The sequence below is a fragment of the Podarcis liolepis genome (assembly GCF_965112155.1).
Source record: "Podarcis liolepis genome assembly, chromosome: 1".
Taxonomy (NCBI): Eukaryota; Metazoa; Chordata; class Lepidosauria; order Squamata; family Lacertidae; genus Podarcis; species Podarcis liolepis.
This window is the reverse complement of record NC_139554.1, coordinates 10,334,539-10,352,272: the sequence shown is the minus strand read 5'-3', so window position 1 is coordinate 10,352,272 and position 17,734 is coordinate 10,334,539. Positions and strand designations below refer to the sequence as shown.

The window sequence follows — 17,734 nt, the reverse complement described above, 5'->3', positions numbered from 1 at the left end:
GGTTCAATAGAGTCATGGACTGGTTGGACCCAGAGGAATGGTGGGAGGAACCAGCTGGGGAACCTCCAAATGAAGAAGGCTCAGAGCCGAGGAAATGGTGGTGGGACAATGATGAATAGTCAGAGGGAGAAGACCGGGAAGAAGAGGTGTTGGAAGCTGAAGGGGCAACAGGGTTTAGTGAGCGGGGAGAATCTGTGGCAGAGAGCAGTCCAGAATCAGAGGCAGAAGCTGAAGCAGGAGAGGAGGGAGGCCAGGAGGCAGAGATGAGTCAGGCTGGGGAAGGGTCACAGGTGTCTCCCCCTCCTGCTGCTACAAGCTCTACCTCCAGCCTCTCAGAACCAAGAGAGGCGTGAAAGGGTGGAGGAGAGATCAGCTGCACGCAGGCGTCGTCTCCTATTGCTTGGGGGAAACCCTGGAGAGGAGGGTACTTAGATGATTGTGAAGAGGTGGGGACTTTCAATCTCAGCTGTGCTCCTTAGGCCTGACGCTCAGCGAAGAGGAGGTTGTGTTTTAGCTAATACAGAGTTAACTCCAACTTTGAAATGTGTGATTTACTGACCGGCACTCTTCGTGACAAATAGGCATTTGGAGCAACTGCAAAAATTGTAATGGGCAACACCCTTGTAACCAGTCATGCACTGCAACTTCTAGGATATTGGCTGCAACAGAATGCTTCCTCAAGTCTAATTTTAGCCAGGGGGAGCCCTTTGGGCACAAGGGAAGATCTTTTGGGGCAGCCATTCACCCATGGGTGCCATGTTGGCAATCCCTAGACATGGCTAGGGAGGACTGCAAACACCGAGGTCAGAAGGAAACAGACCACAGTAGTGCAGACAATGATGGCTGTTAACAGTTGGGGTAACAGAGAAATTGTGGCACGAGGTATCAGATAGGATAGGAAAGTTGGAGCATAGTCTTATCTAGATCGGATGCCCTGTCCTTCCTATAGATGAGTTGCCCTTGCTCTGAACTGTTGCTCAAATGCTCAGAATGAAGACAATCGAAATCCCTTTTCCTATCCACTGCTTAAAAATGTACTGCTCCTGATGTACGTACTTTTAAGAGGCCCATAATGCACCTTCTTTCCTTCTGCTTGCCAGGAGAACATTATATAACTAATTAGGACTCTCATCCTCAATAAGCTTTTAAGTTGGAAGGTTTTTATTTCCCTCCGTTCATTAGATTTGTTAGCGAGTTGCTGAAAATCGACACTTGGGCTATTAATAGCGGCTTTACTGAGGAGTGCCCTGTCTCCTGAGTTGTCCTCATGCTGGAAGCTGCCCAGAATTTAATACTTAAGCAGAACTTTTAAAAACAAGCAGAACTGTGTTTGCCACTAGTGACCGAGGCTTTTCACATTGGTGTGTGTCAGACCTGTGCATTTAACAACGGAGGGGGTGGGCAGATAATTGGATTAAGGTCACATTCATTCATTTGAATGTGAACATCAAAAATTGCCAGAGCACTCTTCCCTCCTGAGGTTTCCATAAACTGGCATTCAGATACAGACTGCCTCTGACTGTCGAGGCGAAAAGGTAAAAGGTAAAGGACCCATGGATGGTTAACACAGCTGTCGTGGCTAGCAGGTAGGGATAGACTTCTCCTCCATGAATTTGTTCAATCCTCTTTTCCAGACATTCAAACAGGTGGGCCACCAGTGAATCCTGGGGAAGTGAGTTCCACAGTGTAACTATTCACTGCTTGAAGAAGTAATAATAATAATAATAATAATAATAATAATAATAATAATTTATTATTTGTACCCCACCCATCTGGCTGGCTTTCCCCAGCCACTCTGGGCAGCTCCCAACAGAATATTAAAAACAATACAGCGTCAGACATTAAAAACTTCCCTAAACAGGGCCGCCTTCAGTTGTCTTTTAAAAGTAAAATAGTTGCCTTGAAATCTGATGGAGGGCTTTCCACAGGGAGGGGGCCACTACCGAGAAGGCCCTCTGCCTGGTTCCCTGTAACTTGGCTTCTCACAGGGAGGGAACTGCCAGAAGGCCCTCGGCGCTGGACCTCAGTGTCCGAGCAGAACAATGGAGGTGGTGGAACAAGAGGGTGATAAAGTGAAATTACAGAGTCATGAGAAATTGAAGACCAAAGTACGAGATTGGCTCCATTATTATCAAATAATGGAGGTTTACAAACAAGACAGGAAAATTGGCTTCCAGGTGGAGAAATCAAAATTAGAAACAGAATTGTTAGAACCCAATGCTAAGAACTTGTCTAGAATGTATAACTTGTTGCTGAAATGGAATACACAAGATGAAACAGTTAAATCAGCTATGATTAAGTGGGCACAGGACATTGGTCATAACATTATGTTTGCTGACTGGGAACAGTTGTGGACCACCGGTTTGAAATTTACGGCATGTAATGCCCTAAAGGAAAATATTATGAAAATGATTTATAGGTGGTACATGACCCCAGTCAAGCTAGCAAAAATTTACCATTTGCCTGATAATAAGTGTTGGAAATGTAAAGAAACTGAAGGTACTTTTTATCACCTTTGGTGGACGTGCCCGAAGATCAAGGCTTTCTGGGAAATGATATATAATGAAATGAAAAAGGTACTTAAATGTACTTTCCCTAAGAAACCAGAGGCCTTTCTCTTGGGCATTGTCGGCCAATTGGTGCCAAAGAAAGACAGAACATTCTTTATGTACGTCACAACAGCAGCAAGAATACTCATCGCAAAGTATTGGAAGACTCAAGATCTACCCACTCTGGAAGAATGGCAGATGAAGGTGATGGACTATATGGGACTGGCTGAAATGACCGGCAGACTCCGTGACCAGGGGAAAGAGACAGCGGAAGAAGATTGGAAGAATTTTAAAATTTATCTTAAGAAACATTGCAAAATTAATGAATATTAAAATGTTGAGGTTTTAGGGAAAAATGGGGGCTACAGCTATAAAAGATTGACTAAAAGAAAATAATAAGGGAAAAATTTGACAAAAACAAGTGTTAGTATTTGCTAAAATAACTTTGGAAATTGGAATGCAGAAAGGGGAGGTATGGGGAAGTCAGCGAAGCAAGGTTTAAGGAAAAAAAGGACATGAAATTATACATGTTTGTTTGTGTGTGTTTTCTTTTGTTTGTTTGTGTTTATAAAAACTTTGTAAAACCAATAAAAATCTTATATAAAAAACAACAACATCTCATTGTGCTACAAAAAAAAAAAAAAAAAGAACAATGGAGGTGGAGACGCTCCTTCAGGTATACTGGGCCTTTGAGGCCGTTTAGGACTTTAAAGGTCAGCACCAACACTTTGAATTGTGGTCGGAAATGTACTGGGAGCCAATGAAGATCTTTCAGGACTGGTGTTATATGGTCTTGGCGGCCACTCTCAGTCACCAGTCTTGCTGCCGCATTCTGGATTAATTGCAGTTTCCGGGTCACCTTCAAAGGTAGCCCCACGTAGAGCGCATTGCAGTCGTCCAAGCGGGAGATAAGTAGAGCCTGAAGAAGTACTCAATAAAAGGCAGCTTCCCATGTTCCTATGCGGAGTTTCCCTAAAGCAGAGCTTTCCAAACTGTGTGTCGCGACACGTTAGCGCAGCTGCAGTGTGCAGATGTCTTCCTCGCAGGACAGTTGTCGAAATTGCTCTGTGCTAGGATTTTTCTAGAAGTGTAGGTGGGTTCCACGAGGCAAGACACAGCAATAATAACAAGAACCTTTATTGAAGTACATAACTGGGAAACGGGGAAAGCAACGGCTTATATACATTCCTGAAAGCCACTCCCACTCCCAACATGATTGGCTGTCTAAACTTCCAAGCTGCGAATCACGACTCAGAGTTCAAGGGGCCAATGGCAGACGCCCAAATCCTGAAATGTTCTGCGATTGGACATCATGTATCGACCCAGGAGCTCAGAATCCTTCGTCCAGACTCAAGCTCAGGCAAACACAGACCACTGAATACATAACATTGCTCCTGTCAACATTTGAGCTGAGCTTCTTTCTTATAGCTCATCTTTACTTCAGATAGTTGGCTCCCAAACCAGATTAAAAAATTGAAATGAGGTTTGAAGTGTGCCCAGAAATGGCAAGCCTGGAGCCATCTTGCTTCCTGGGATGTGGGCATCCCCTTCAGTTGTGCCACCCCAAGCAGCAGCCTAGCTTGCCTGTATGGTGAGACTGGCTCTGGATCAGACATTCTGAGGAGGACAGTGAATCTATAGTTTAAAAATTAACTCGGCAAATATGAATTGAGACAGGCTGAAACCACAGTGTGGTGACCATGTCTGGGAAATGTGTGCGTCTGTTTGATAAAGGCATCTTCTTGATGGGCTCAGGAGATGACTCAATTCTTTTGTTCATTGCCATTACAGTTGTATTGTCTCAGCAGATTAGCAGGGAGTCTGCTTTGATTTGCATCTCTTCAAAGGGCGGCTCTCCGATGTGTGTTGAAGCAAGACAACTCTCCTTTGCTTTAAAGGAAGACTAGCTCTGGGGACCAGAAGCTGCCAGGATGCCTTCAAGAGGCTGGCATGAAGCGTCTTATCAAATGCAACCCAGCTGCTCTGCTTCTCGATTAAAATCCAGCCACAGGTAGAAAGTCAATCCAAGTAACTCTCTGTACTGACAATGAGGTTTGCTGCCAGGACGTGAGCACATCAGAAGAGCTTTTCTGGATCAGGCCAGTGCCATCCTATGGAATATAAGACTCATGGAACTGTATAGTTGGAAGGGATCCTGAGGGTGATCTAGTCCAATCCCTTGCAAAGCACATGATGATGATGATGGAGATAATAATAATAATAATAATAATAATAATAATAATAATAATAATAATAATAATATCTTTCCCCCAGCCACTCTGGGCAGCTCCCAACAGAATACAGTGGTACCTCGGGTTACATACGCTTCAGGTTACATATGCTTCAGATTACAGACTCCGCTAACCCAGAAATAGTACCTCGGGTTAAGAACTTTGCTTCAGGATGAGAACAGAAATCGTGCAGCAGTGGCGTGGCGGCAGTGGGAGGCCTCATTAGCTAATGTGGTGCTTCAGGTTAAGAACAGTTTCAGGTTAAGAATGGATCTCTGGAACGAATTAAGTACGTAAACCAGAGGTACCACTGTATTAAAAATACAATCAAACATTAAAAATTTCCCTAAACAGTGCTGCCTTCAAATGTTTTCTAAAAGTCAGATAGTTGTTTATTTCCCTGACATCTGGTGGGAGTGGCACAGGGCGGGTGCCACTACTGAGAAGGCCCTCTGCCTGGTTCCCTGTAACCTCACTTCTCACAGTGAGGTAACCGCCAGAAGGCCCTCGGAGCTGGTCCTCAGTGTCTGGGCTGAACGACTGGGGTGGAGACTAAAGCATCCATGATAGATGGCCACCCAAGCTCTGCTTAATGGCCTCCCAGGAAGGAGAGTCCACCACCTCTCGTGGGAGTCCATTTTACTGTCAAACAGCTCTTACTGTCAGAAAGTTCATCCTGATGTTAGTTGGAACCTCCTTTCTTGTAACTTGAAGCCATTGGTCCAAGTCCTACCCTCCAGAGTAGAAGAAAATGTTGTGAGTTGGCTTCCACCTTTCAGCTTACAAATCAGTTATCATCTAACAATGAAGCTTTTGTCTAGTTATTATCCAACAAGCCGGAGAAACCATTACCATAACTGGACTGGCTGTTTTGTCCCCATTATCCCTGCTGAGTTCTACAAGGGCAAAATTTAGGCTAAGGAAAAGGAAGCTGATAGGTCCCCCAGATGGAGGATGCCTGAAAACATACCCCACAAGTGCCCCAATTTTCCAGGGACAGTCCCAGAATTAACAGAAACCACACCAGTTTCTGATTTGATCCCAGAATGTCCCGGTTTCCCTTTTTCATCCCCTTCATGTCTCAGAGAACTATAGTGGTACCTCGGGTTACATACCCTTCAGGTTACATACGCTTCAGGTTACAGACTAACCCATAAATAGTACCTTGGGTTAAGAACTTTGCTTCAGGGCGAGAACAGAAATCGCGCAGCAGTGGCGTGGCGGCAGTGGGAGGCCCCATTAGCTAATGTGGTGCTTCAGGTTAAGAACAGTTTCAGGTTAAGAACAGACCTCCAGAACGAATTAGGTTCTTAACCCAAGGTACCACTATAATCCTAAGCAATTTTACTTAGAACGAAGTCCCACTTAAATAGGATTTACTCAATAGGATTTACTCTCTCGTATGTTCCCATTAATTCTCACAGTTTCTAATGATGATGAAGATGATCAAATGCAGGAGAAGCTTCCTGATGCAGACTAGGATATCCATATTTTTTGTCTGAGATATGTGGGAGGAGGAGGAGGGGGAGGAGGAGGAGGAGGAGGAGGAGAAGAAGAAGAAGAAGAAGAAGAAGAAGAAGAAGAAGAGTAGTAGTAGTAGTAGTAGTAGTAGTAGTAGTAGTAGTAGTAGTAGTAGTTTGGATTTGATATCCCGCTTCATCACTACCCCAAGGAGTCTCAAAGCGGCTAACATTCTCCTTTCCCTTCCTCCCCCACAACAAACACTCTGTGAGGTGAGTGGGGCTGAGAGACTTCAAAGAAGTGTGACTGGCCCAAGGTCACCCAGCAGCTGCATGTGGAGGAGCGGGGAAGCGAACCCGGTTCACCAGATTATGAGTCCACCGCTCTTAACCACTACACCACACTGGTATGTGAGGATTAATTTGCAAGATACTTTGTGGACTACACCCCTTCCAATTTAGACTCCATGGACTCATATGCCTCATCTGGACTACTGAAATGGGCTTTATGCAGGGCTGCCCTTGAAAACGTCTCTCAGACCTCCAGCTGTGAAATGCTAAGCAATCAGGACAAAAGCATTTGTTCAGCTTAATTAAGAAAAAAAGAGAACCTCTTGCATTTTAACAAGCTGGATGAGGGACGTTTCCTGCCATCTTGAAGAGACAGCTTGGTTTAATTACTCGGAACTGTGGTTCTTTACGCAGGGTGCCGTTGCTGAAGACGTTTATGGTTGCTGAGTAAGCAGCAATTGCAGCGCATTGAAATCACTCCGATTGCAAAAGATCAGCTTAATGTCAACAAATACTTCAGCAGTTTATTGCAGAAGCCTCTGCCACGTTGCAGAACTCATTATGCTGCCTAATTCAATCAGTGCTTTATAACTCATTTTTTTCTCATCAATAAGGTGTGACAGGTTGCTTTTTCTGGGATTTGGCATTTCTCGGTTATACATCGGAGCACGTTCGAAACGTTCAGCAGGACTTGAAGGCGACTTCAAATTGTGCAGCGTGGTCCGTAGGTACACAGAGCAGCTCTGTTGGTGTGCAAGGCCTTCTGCAGGACCTGGATAGGAGACCCAATGGGATCTATAGAATCACAGAATTGTAGAGTTGGAAGGGACCCCATGGTCATCTAGTCCAACCCCCTGCAATGCAGGAATCTCAACTAAAGCATCCATGACAAATGGCCACCCCAACCTGGGTTTGTGCCCTGCTCAGCCCATTCTTCAGGAGGAAGAGACACAGGGTGTGTAGTTTGTTGGATCTCACCTCATGCTTGGCCCTGCAATTCACCTGCTGGGCTTTTAACCCTCGCCCTTCCCGCCAATTTTTTTTAATTAATTTTCCATAATTTTTAACAAATTGTGACCAAATTTATACAAATTTGAAAGCTGAATCACCTCCAGAGGTTCCCTCTCTTTTCCTCCCTCCTTTGTGCAATAACATTTCCGACTTTGATTTCAGAAATTCATCCCTTCTCCCTACACATCACCTGTTCATTTACCTATTTCTGCTAAGACTCTTACACATTTCTTATAACCTGCTCTCAAATTACTCAAGTAGAGTAAGTCTCCTTTTATCTATCTATAGTAATCATCGATCAATTCTAAAACATTTCTCTCCTATACCTATTGAATAAGCCTTTGCCTGAGGGGAAAAGGACAGATCTTACTCCCTTGCCTTTTAACCCTTGCCTTGCCTATGTATCACTTAGCTTTATGCGTTAAAATATTTGGCAGGAACAAAGCCTCGGGTTCGAGTTCATCATCTGGCAGTGAGGACAAGAAGAGGCAGAGGCATTCCCTCCTGTGTGTGTCAGAGGGAGAAGAATGCCTCTCCCACCAATATAAACACAAAGTAGCATACCCTCCAACAGTCCTGAAAATACTGGGATCGTCATGGAAACCCTCAAGCCATCGCGGCTTCTCACTTTTCCACGGAGAATCCCAAATTCCCGAGGCGCCTTCTCTTCAGTGCAGCATTTCAACATGTTACCTGGCGTTCAGATCCATGAGTCCTCTAATGCTTTTCTTAGATCTATGCCTCCTGCTCCTTCCCCTTTCGCTCAATATGGCGTCACTCCTGTTTTTACAAAAACAAGACCTGGGTCACTAAGAAAGCTTTTCACTGTTCCTCAGTTGACTGGTCTCTTATAAAGAAAGCAGTGAAGGGGGGAAGCGAGGGGTCCACAAGGGGGCTGGCATGGCTGCGAGGGGTGCAGAGAGGTCACCCTATGTGGCCTAGGACCCACGTACCTACGGGACCGCCTCTCGTGGTATGCCCCGCGGAGGACCTTAAGGTCCACAAATGACAACATTTTGGAGGTCCCAAGTCGCAAGGTGGTTAGATTGGTCTCAGCTAGGGCCAGGGCCTTTTCAGTACTGGCCCCGACTTGCTGGAATGCTCTGTCACAAGAGACTAGGGCCCTGCGGGACTTGACATCATTCTGCAGGGCCTGCAAGACAGAGCTGTTCCACCTGGCCTTTGGTTTGGACTCAGTCTGACCCTTATGCTTCCCTCCCCTTTGCTCTATGGGCTACCTTTAAAATGAGGCTGCATTTTAAATTGCATTTTAACCTGTATCCCCCCCATTATGTTTTTACTGTAATTTTACTGGTGTTAGCCGCCCTGAGCCCGGCTCTGGCTGGGGAGGGCAGGGTATAAATAAAATTTATTATTATTATTATTATTATTATTATTATTATTATTATTATTACAGGTGCAGAAGAGCGGCCATTACAGAGGATGCTTGGCTCTGGCTTGTGTCAGTCAGCCACTGAGTTTGCACCTATTTTCATGCCAGGAACATAGAAGAGCATGAAGCACCCGTTCTAACCCGCTTTCTGTTTAATATGGGTAAGCTTTATTGATCAAAAGTTTTAAAATTGATTAACCTAACCAATTAATTGCCTTTTTTTTTTTTTTGCTGCCCTAGTAACATTAGATGCATAAGCACAATTCCCAGCGAGAGAGGAGCAAAGACAATTCAGAAGAGCCTTCTGGCTAAGTGGCAGTTTATGCCAAGTCTATTTTAGCTGAAACGGCAGGTCAGTGCTAAGAGTGCATCTGCCAAGAAGATCCTGCAGCTCTCCTGAGCGAAGAGAACGACCAGACTCGAGAATGTCTGTCGTGAAATAGTGAGTGCACAGGATAGAACATAGACACAATGGGTGCTGCAGTGCGACCAAGGCAGTTTCGGTCCCATGATGAGGCCTGAATCCCAACTGGAAGGGATCCAAATGGTCCGCATCCTCCAGGCGTGCCTGGAGTTGTTCAGCAACCACCTGGTCAATCACCTAGCCCAAGAATGGAAGATTTGAGACTGGGCGATAGTTGGCCATATCGGCCGGATCCAAAGATGTTTTTTTAAAGAAGCGGTTTAATGACTGCCTCTTTCAGTGAGTCTAGGAAGGCTCCCTCAAAGAGGGAAGCATTCACCACCCCATGGAGCCCATCACCCAGCCCTTCCCGGCTCGCATTTATGAGCCAGGATGGGCAAGGATCAAGAAGAAGAAGAAGAAGAGTTTGGATTTGATATCCCGCCTTTCACTCCCTTTAAGGAGTCTCAAAGCCGCTAACATTCTCCTTTCCCTTCCTCCCCCACAACAAACACTCTGTGAGGTGAGTGGGGCTGAGAGACTTCAAAGAAGTGTGATTGGCCCAAGGTCACCCAGCAGCTGCATGTGGAGGAGCAGAGACGCGAACCCGGTTCCCCAGATTACGAGACTACCGCTCTTAACCACTACACCACACTGGCTCTCACGGATCTCACCACAATGGCTCTCACACTGTCTCAAGGAGACAGATGGTTGGTTTCACTCATTGAAGCAGCCTGTCCACATCCTCAGAAGTAACAGATTGGAACTGATCCCATGCTACTTGACTAGACAGGACTCCAGCACTCTCCCACCCCAGCCCTGCTCCCAAGGTGGAGTCTACCTTTTTCCGAATCTGAGTTTCTACACATGCTGACGCACCCCTCTCTGCCCTCCATCACAGCGAGGTCAAAGTTCAAAGACACAGTCCAGCCAGGCAAAAACTGTGGGGAGGGGATGTGACATCCCAGTCAAAATATAAAATTCCGTGTTTGCTAGGTGAGCAAAGTTTTAGACATATGCAGATCCCTGTAAATTCCTAGACGGCACTCTGTGAAGTTGCATCCTCTAATTGCCCAGGCAGGAATGGTAACAATAGGAAGATAATCTTTATCACTTTCTTCCACCTCTCTTTCTTGTCATGCAGCCATGGGGATTAGGATGTGGAGCATGTCCACTCCGGAGTAGCATCTTTGACCTAAACAATGCGTTTTGCACTCTAGAAAGATGCTTTGCTTGACTTATCCCACTGCTATTTTCTGCGTGAATCAAGCCTGCAGACTCGAGAAATAAATAAAGGGGAAGATCCAGTCTGCCAGAGGTACTCTGGATAATTAGAGAAAGCTAATTGTGCCAAGTTTCTGTGTTAATGCTGCAAAGGATGGTATAGCTTATGTACTGAGTTGAATAGGATCCAAAATGCAGCCGTCTGATTGGTCCTAGAACAATAGGATTCAGAATGCAGCAGTCTGATTGGTCCTAGAACAATGCAGCAGTATGATTGGTCCGCAGGAGCCACCCAATCCAGCTCCAGGTGGAAGTGAATCCCCAACCTGATTGGCCTACAGGAGAATCCCGGAATTAGCCAATCACGTGGGGCCCATTGTGTAAATAATGTATATAAAGCAGACGTTTTGGGGGAACTTCCATTCCTCCTCACCACTATGAGCTGAATAAAGAGCATGAAATCCACTCTCAACTCCGAGTATATTTCAGTATATTTTTAACTCTGCTAAACTAGACACTAACTTTACTCAAGTGAGCAAGAGGAGGATAATTAATAAATAACGTATCCTCTCCTGCCTTCCAAATCCATCCCAACAAAACCGGGTAGAACAAGTGAGGGGTGGAACCCGGGTAGGGGGCATAGCCCAGTGAGAGCCCTGAGGGTTAGGCAGAGTCGCCTGGTGGGTTGCTTTTAGACCCTGGGCCTGAGGTCCCCTACCCCACCCCATGTTCACCTCCAGAAATCTTCAGGCCAAACCATATCAGACAGAAATGCTGGATCAAACTTCTTCCTGAAACCTTGCAGGAGCTGCACTAGGCTAAGATACTGTCAGAGGGGGACATCAAGGCCAAAGGGGTCAATTATTAAGGATATAATAGATTTAATCTGGAACCGTATGGTTCCTAGGAGGGCAGGCCAAGGATCACCTGAGACTTTGGATGTCCCTCTCTGATGCCTTGGCAACCTGTTAGGCTGGGGAAGAACTGGCCAGTGTCCAGCTACCATCTCAATCTGTGGTTCTCAAACATCCAGGGTATCTTGTCTACCTTGACTTGTCTGCTGAGGAACCGCTACACATCAGCTACAGAACTCATGTGTCTACAAGGCATGCCTATTTAACATCCATTTCAGCTCTCGTTATCACTGACTGTAATGTTTGCAGTTCACTGCCATCCAACTCCCACCTTACGAGTTTTCTTCTTTATAGACCTGCCAATTGAGATTTCTCTTTGTGTATCTGGCAAAGTTTGCTCAAGCCCACAAGGTTATGCCGTAATGAATCTGATAGGAGTGTATTCCACACAGCACTAAGCAAGATCGTTCCATCAGCGAAAGGATTTCTCCTGGCGCAATGATGTCCACATCTCCTCCCTCCAGCATGCCCTTTAAATATGCTGTGGGTGACACTTCTGGACTAGGGCGCTCAGCGATGGGTTGTAGTCTGTGCTCCTGTTATCAAGAGAGAGACGAAGTTGCAGGGCGAGAGATTAAAGGGAGAGCAACTAAAGGCGAAGGTGCCCCTACGCCCAAGTGGAGAGCTTGGGTGGCAAAATTCCAGGCTGTGCAACAAGGGGCTTCCCCTCCTCGTTTTGGACACAAAACTTAAGAACAGAACAAAGAGTGAAGGGGTGAACCTCAGCGTCTGGGGAAAAAAACACTCTTGCTTGCAAGCGCCTTGAAACCTGAGCGACCAGCGCTGGCCTACTCCGCAAAGATAAATGTTATGTACTGAAGTTCTCACCCTGGGCCAGCAGGGGGATACTGTAGATAGTTATGCAAATAAGGGATTGAAAGTGACGTTCAGTGATTGGATAGTTACAGAAAATGGTTACTGTTGCATTGTAGTGGAGCTCTATATAAGCAGGCTGGCTGAACCCTTCAGTTCAGTTCTGTTCTGGCCTGTGAATAAACAAGAGCTGTTTGAAGAATCGCTGTGTCGTCTGATATGTTCACCCACAACTTAACAATAAAGAATTAAAAACACTGACTGCATCCCTGGAGCAAGTAAAAAAACCCAAGGATGTATGTAAAGGGGAAAGCAGCTACCACGAAAAACCATCAAAAAACGTGAGGGACGGTGAAGGGGCTCTACCTCAAGGCAATTGTTAAACTGTAAACTATACTTTGAAAATAAGTCTGAAAGAAATCCAAATTGCACTCCAAGTCAAAATAAATTTAATCTACTTTAACCAGAATATAAAAAAGAACAGCAAGCGTAAAAGAGGGGGAAGGGAGAGAAAGCTGTCTCAGTTTTGGGGATGGTGGGGGGGGCATGTGAGGAGGGGGGAAATCCCCTTGTGACAAGACTAATCCTTGAAGTACTGCAAAACATGTGGTTAAAGTCTTCAAGGTGCAACGAGACTCTGTTGTTTTTACACGACACAACTTTGGGATGCAACGGTGATTGGTCACTGTGAATGAGCGGGTGCTTAGTGTACACAAGTCCACCTCTCTCCTTTTTTAAAGAAACAAAAGCATTTTTATTGAAGGCACCATGAACCCCCACATGATTGCTGGGAGTAAAGCAACTTCCAGGAAGACACTTGAGCCAGTGCGAGGGGAGACAGACAAAAAGGCAACTCTTCTTTCCTTGCTGACACCGTCTTGAGTAACTTACCTGCAGATTGTTTTTCTCAAAGGCTTTACTTCCTTCCTGCTTCATGTTAGCATTGGACCTGCTTCATGTTAGCACTGAACTCCATCATGGCCACGTATAATAGCTTGGTACTCATAACGGCTTTGGGACGCGGGTGGCGCCGTGAGTTAAACCACAGAGCCTAGGACTTGCCCATCAGAAGGTCCGCGGTTTGAATCCCGCGACGGGGTGAGCTCCCGTTGCTCGGTCCCAGCCCCTGCCAACCTAGCAGTTTGAAAGCACGTCAAAGTGCAAGTAGATAAATAGGTACCACTCCAGCGGGAAGGTAAATGTTGTTTCCGTGTGCTGCTCTGGTTCGCCAGAAGCGGCTTAGTCCTGCTGGCCACATGACCCAGAAGCTGTACGCTGGCTCCCTCGGCCAATAAAGCGAGATGAGCGCCGCAACCCCAGAGTCGGCCACGACTGGACCTAATGGTCAGGGGTCCCTTTACCTTTACCATAACGGCTTTGTTTGCCAGGAGTATCTTTCCTTAGTTTTTTCAGCCAGCAGTTTTAGCAGACTATTTATTTCAGGTCTCCAGCTTCCCATATATACCAAAATCTAACAACGATGACCCATGCCCAAATTTTTCCACAGGTAAGCTATCTGCGCTCATTTAGCAAAATAAGGCAAGGGGGGAAAAATCGCCACAACCTTCCGAAGGCTGCTCTTTCCAATTGCATTTAAATGATTTGTGGAAAACATTAAATGAGGCACCTACGGCAGCCTGAAGACACTGGGTTGTCCTAGGCAGTTCTTGGTTGCTTTGTAGCTGCGTGGAAACTAGAATGAAAAACATTTGAGACTTTTAGTTTAGAGAAAGGGCAAGTACTGTAAGTGGTGGCACGATAGAAATGTTTAAATTACACAAGGCCTGGAGAGACTGCAGCCATTTCCAAGTGTCCTTATTTTCCAGGGACAGCCCCGGATTTACAGAAGCCCATCCCGGTTTCTGATCCTGGAATGCCCCGCTTTTCCTTAGGGCGTCCCTATTTTCATCAGAGAAATGTTGGAGTGTATGAGAATGGGTAGAGAAAAGCGTTTCTCCCTCTCTCATAACCAGAACTTGTGCAAATCCAAGGACGCTGAAAGTTGGAAGAGTCAGGGCAGATTTTTAAAAGCCCATTGAGTCCGGCGTCCTGTTCTCAACATGGCCACCCAGATACCCATGGAAAACATGCGCAAGCAGGGCCCAATAGCACACTGCCCATGGTTTCTGGCAACTAGTATTCAGAACTGTGGAGGCAGAAGACAGCCATTCTGCTAGAAGAAGAAGAGTTTGGATTTGATATCCCGCTTTATCACTCCCCTAAGGAGTCTCAAAGCGGCAAACATTCTCCTTTCCCTTCCTCCCCCACAACAAACACTCTGTGAGGTGAATGGGGCTGAGAGACTTCACAGAAGTGTGACTGGCCCAAGGTCACCCAGCAGCTGCATGTGGAGGAGCGGGGAAGCGAACCCGGTTCACCAGATTACGAGACTACCGCTCTAAACCACTACACCACACTGGCTCCCATTGATATTTATCTAATCCCCTTTTAAAACCAACAAAGTCGGTAGCCATCACGACACACAGCCGGCATGAATTCCATAGCTTAACTATTTGATTGTTATCATGTGTTATTACGTCTCCATCCCACCTTTCTTCCAAGCCCTAACCTATAAAGCCCTAAATGGCCTCGGTCCAGTATACCTGAAGGAGCGTCTCCACCTCCATCGTTCTGCCCGGACACTGAGGTCCAGCACCAAGGGCCTTCTGGCAGTTCCCTCGCTGCGAGAAGCCAAGTTACAGGGAACCAGACAGAGGGCCTTCTCGGTAGTGGCACCCGCCCTGTGGAACGCCCTCCCATCAGATGTCAAAGAGAAAAACAACTACCAGACTTTTAGAAGACATCTGAAGGCAGCCTTGTTTAGGGAAGCTTTTAATGTTTAATAGGTTATTGTATTTTGGTGTTCTGTTGGAAGCCGCTCAGAGTGGCTGGGGAAACCCAGCCAGATGGGCGGGGTATAAATAATAAATTATTATTATTATTATTAGGAGCTCAACGTGGCAAACTTGCTTGGTCTCCCCACATCTTATCCTCACAACAACCCTGTGAGGTAGGTTAGGTTGAAAGACAGTGACCAGCCCAAGGCCACCCAGAGAGGGGACATTTGAACCCTGGCCTCCCAGAAACTAGTCCAACACTCTAACCACTGCACCACACTGCCTGCAGGCGCTGTGTGATGAAGGACTTTCTTTTATCTGTCCTGAATCTTCCAAGAGTCATCTTCATTGTGATAGGAGAAAGGGGGAGAAAAACACTTTCTGGACCCACTTTATGATTTTATACATTTCTATTGTGTTGCTTCTCACTCACCTTTTCTCTAAACCAAAAAACAAACGAACAGCAAATGCTATAACCTTTCCTCATAGGGGAGCTGGTCATCCCATTTATCATTTCCATTACCATTTTCTGAACCTTCCGCAACTTTACGATATCCTTTCGGAGGTTGTTCAATGAGCAGTTTAGAATTTCCCAGAATTTCCTGCATTGCAGGGGGTTGGAATAGATGACCCCTAGGGTCCCTTCCAACTCGACAGATCTGGGATCCTACATCTTAAAACAACAGCGAGAACAACTGGGTGAAGAGGGAACTAGATCTGCATTCAGGATATACACGCAGCTCCTTCCAGACTCTGGCTATAGCCATTTGCAAGCAAGAAAATTCGGTTGTGTGGTACTCAATTTAGTAAAAAATAAAATAAAATCCCAGATGCCCAAGGGTAAAATGACAATACATTTTGATGGCTCTCTAGTTGGATAATGCTCAATACAGTGGTGCCTCGCAAGACGAAATTAATTCGTTCCGCGAGTTTTTTCGTCTAGCGAATTTTTTGTCTTGTGAAGCACGGTGTCGGGAAAGTTTTGGAAAAGGTTCAAAAATCACCAAAGTCTTCAAAAACCTCAAAAAAGGCTACCACACCACATTCTATGAGTTGCTCCTCAAAGTCAAGTCGCAACTGTATTAACGGTGTTAAGAAAAAGGAAACAAACTTGCAAGACGTTTTCGTCTTGCGAAGCAAGCCCATAGGGAAATTCGTCTTGCGAAGCAGCTCAAAAACCGCAAAACCCTTTCGTCTAGCGAGTTTTTCATCTTGTGAGGCATTCGTCTTGCGGGGCACCACTGTATATAAAAAGGGAGACAAAATACAGTAAATGTCAGTTTGATACCACATCATTTCCCTCCTCCCCAAGAAATGAGGCTCTTTTCTAAACGGGGAATATTCATAAAAAAGCAGATTAAAACAGGATCTCTAATGTTGCATCAATATCTTAACCACGGTCAACTCTGGAAGAGTTATTTGCCTGCCTGATTTAGCTTTTGAGGCTCGGTCATGATTGAATATTCATACTGGAGCAAATCAATTCATTCGTTGTTGCTGAAGGCTACAAATTACTGAATCTAGAGATTCTCTCAGTTCTGCTACAGGATCCTTGGAGATCTTTTCACGGTTTTTTCCGGATCCTGACACCACAGGAAGAGTTCTCTCAGCTGCTTTACTTTATCAGCTAGCTTTGCCTGAGGAAAAGTGACTATGATATGGACCATCTGCTTGTATCTACAGCTCTGTAGCGGTTAGAAAAAAGCAGGTAAGATATGAGAAGGCGCAAACTTAGGAGGAATCACAGATGGGGAAGATCTCCCTTTGAAGATGCCTCCTTCCCGGTCATGTCCTTCGATCTTTTGTGCAGGTGTGGAATTATGGGATGGGAAGACTCTGGCCAAACACCAGCCCATCCCCGTTCCAATATTCCGGTCATCGTCATACAACTCGACAGCAGCTGCCGCACTCAGAGCATGGTTTCTTTTTCTTCTTGGGGTTGAATATGGTGAGTATCGCTTCGTCAAAGACGGCCTTCAGGCCTTTCTGAGTCAAGGCTGAGCACTCCAGGTAGCACTGGGCGCCGATCTAGAACGAATAAAAAAAGAGAGAGACAGACAGGCCTGAGCGACGGTGGCAAGAAAATAACCTCTGGGTCATAAAAAACCCCCCAGAAATATTTTTACTCGGGATTATAGGTGAGGACATTAATAGACAAGATGTTAAATTATTTTTATATGCAACAACAGCGGCAAGAGTATTGTTAGCCCAGAAATAGAAGCAAGAAGAAATTCCGACGAAAGAAGAACAGCAGACGAAATTAATGGACTACGCAGAATTGGATAAAATGACAGGAAGGATTCGAAACCTGCGGGACCAGAGATTTACAGAAGATTGGAAGAAATATATGAACTATTTGAAGAGCAATTGTAATCAACAAATTGCGCTAGTAGGACTGCAAGAAGTTTTGCAAGGAGAAATATATGAAATATTGCAAAGCAGAGAAAGAGTAGAGATATTAGTTATGAAATTTAAATGTAATAGTGAAAGTAAGAAATGTGAATTAAGTGAACATATTGGAAAATTTTCAGATGTGATTGATGGAAGTCAAAAAATTGTATAAGATATAAAAGTATGTTTAATTATTGTTGAAAATGATATGTTAAAA

General features: G+C 45.3%; 1 protein-coding gene across 1 annotated transcript in view; it reads right to left on the bottom strand.

Moving 5' to 3' along the window:
• Nucleotides 1-13,711: 13,711 nt before the first annotated feature.
• Nucleotides 13,712-17,734, bottom strand: part of RHOJ (ras homolog family member J) — a 61,405-nt gene continuing 57,382 nt past the window's right edge. Inside the window, exons 5-6 of the mRNA XM_083520364.1 lie at nucleotides 16,366-17,154; nucleotides 13,712-16,009 (exon numbers count right to left, since the gene is read on the bottom strand). Coding sequence (XP_083376490.1) covers nucleotides 17,008-17,154 — 147 coding nt within the window. The 3' untranslated portion in view covers nucleotides 13,712-16,009; nucleotides 16,366-17,007. The remainder of the gene's footprint in view (nucleotides 16,010-16,365; nucleotides 17,155-17,734) is intronic.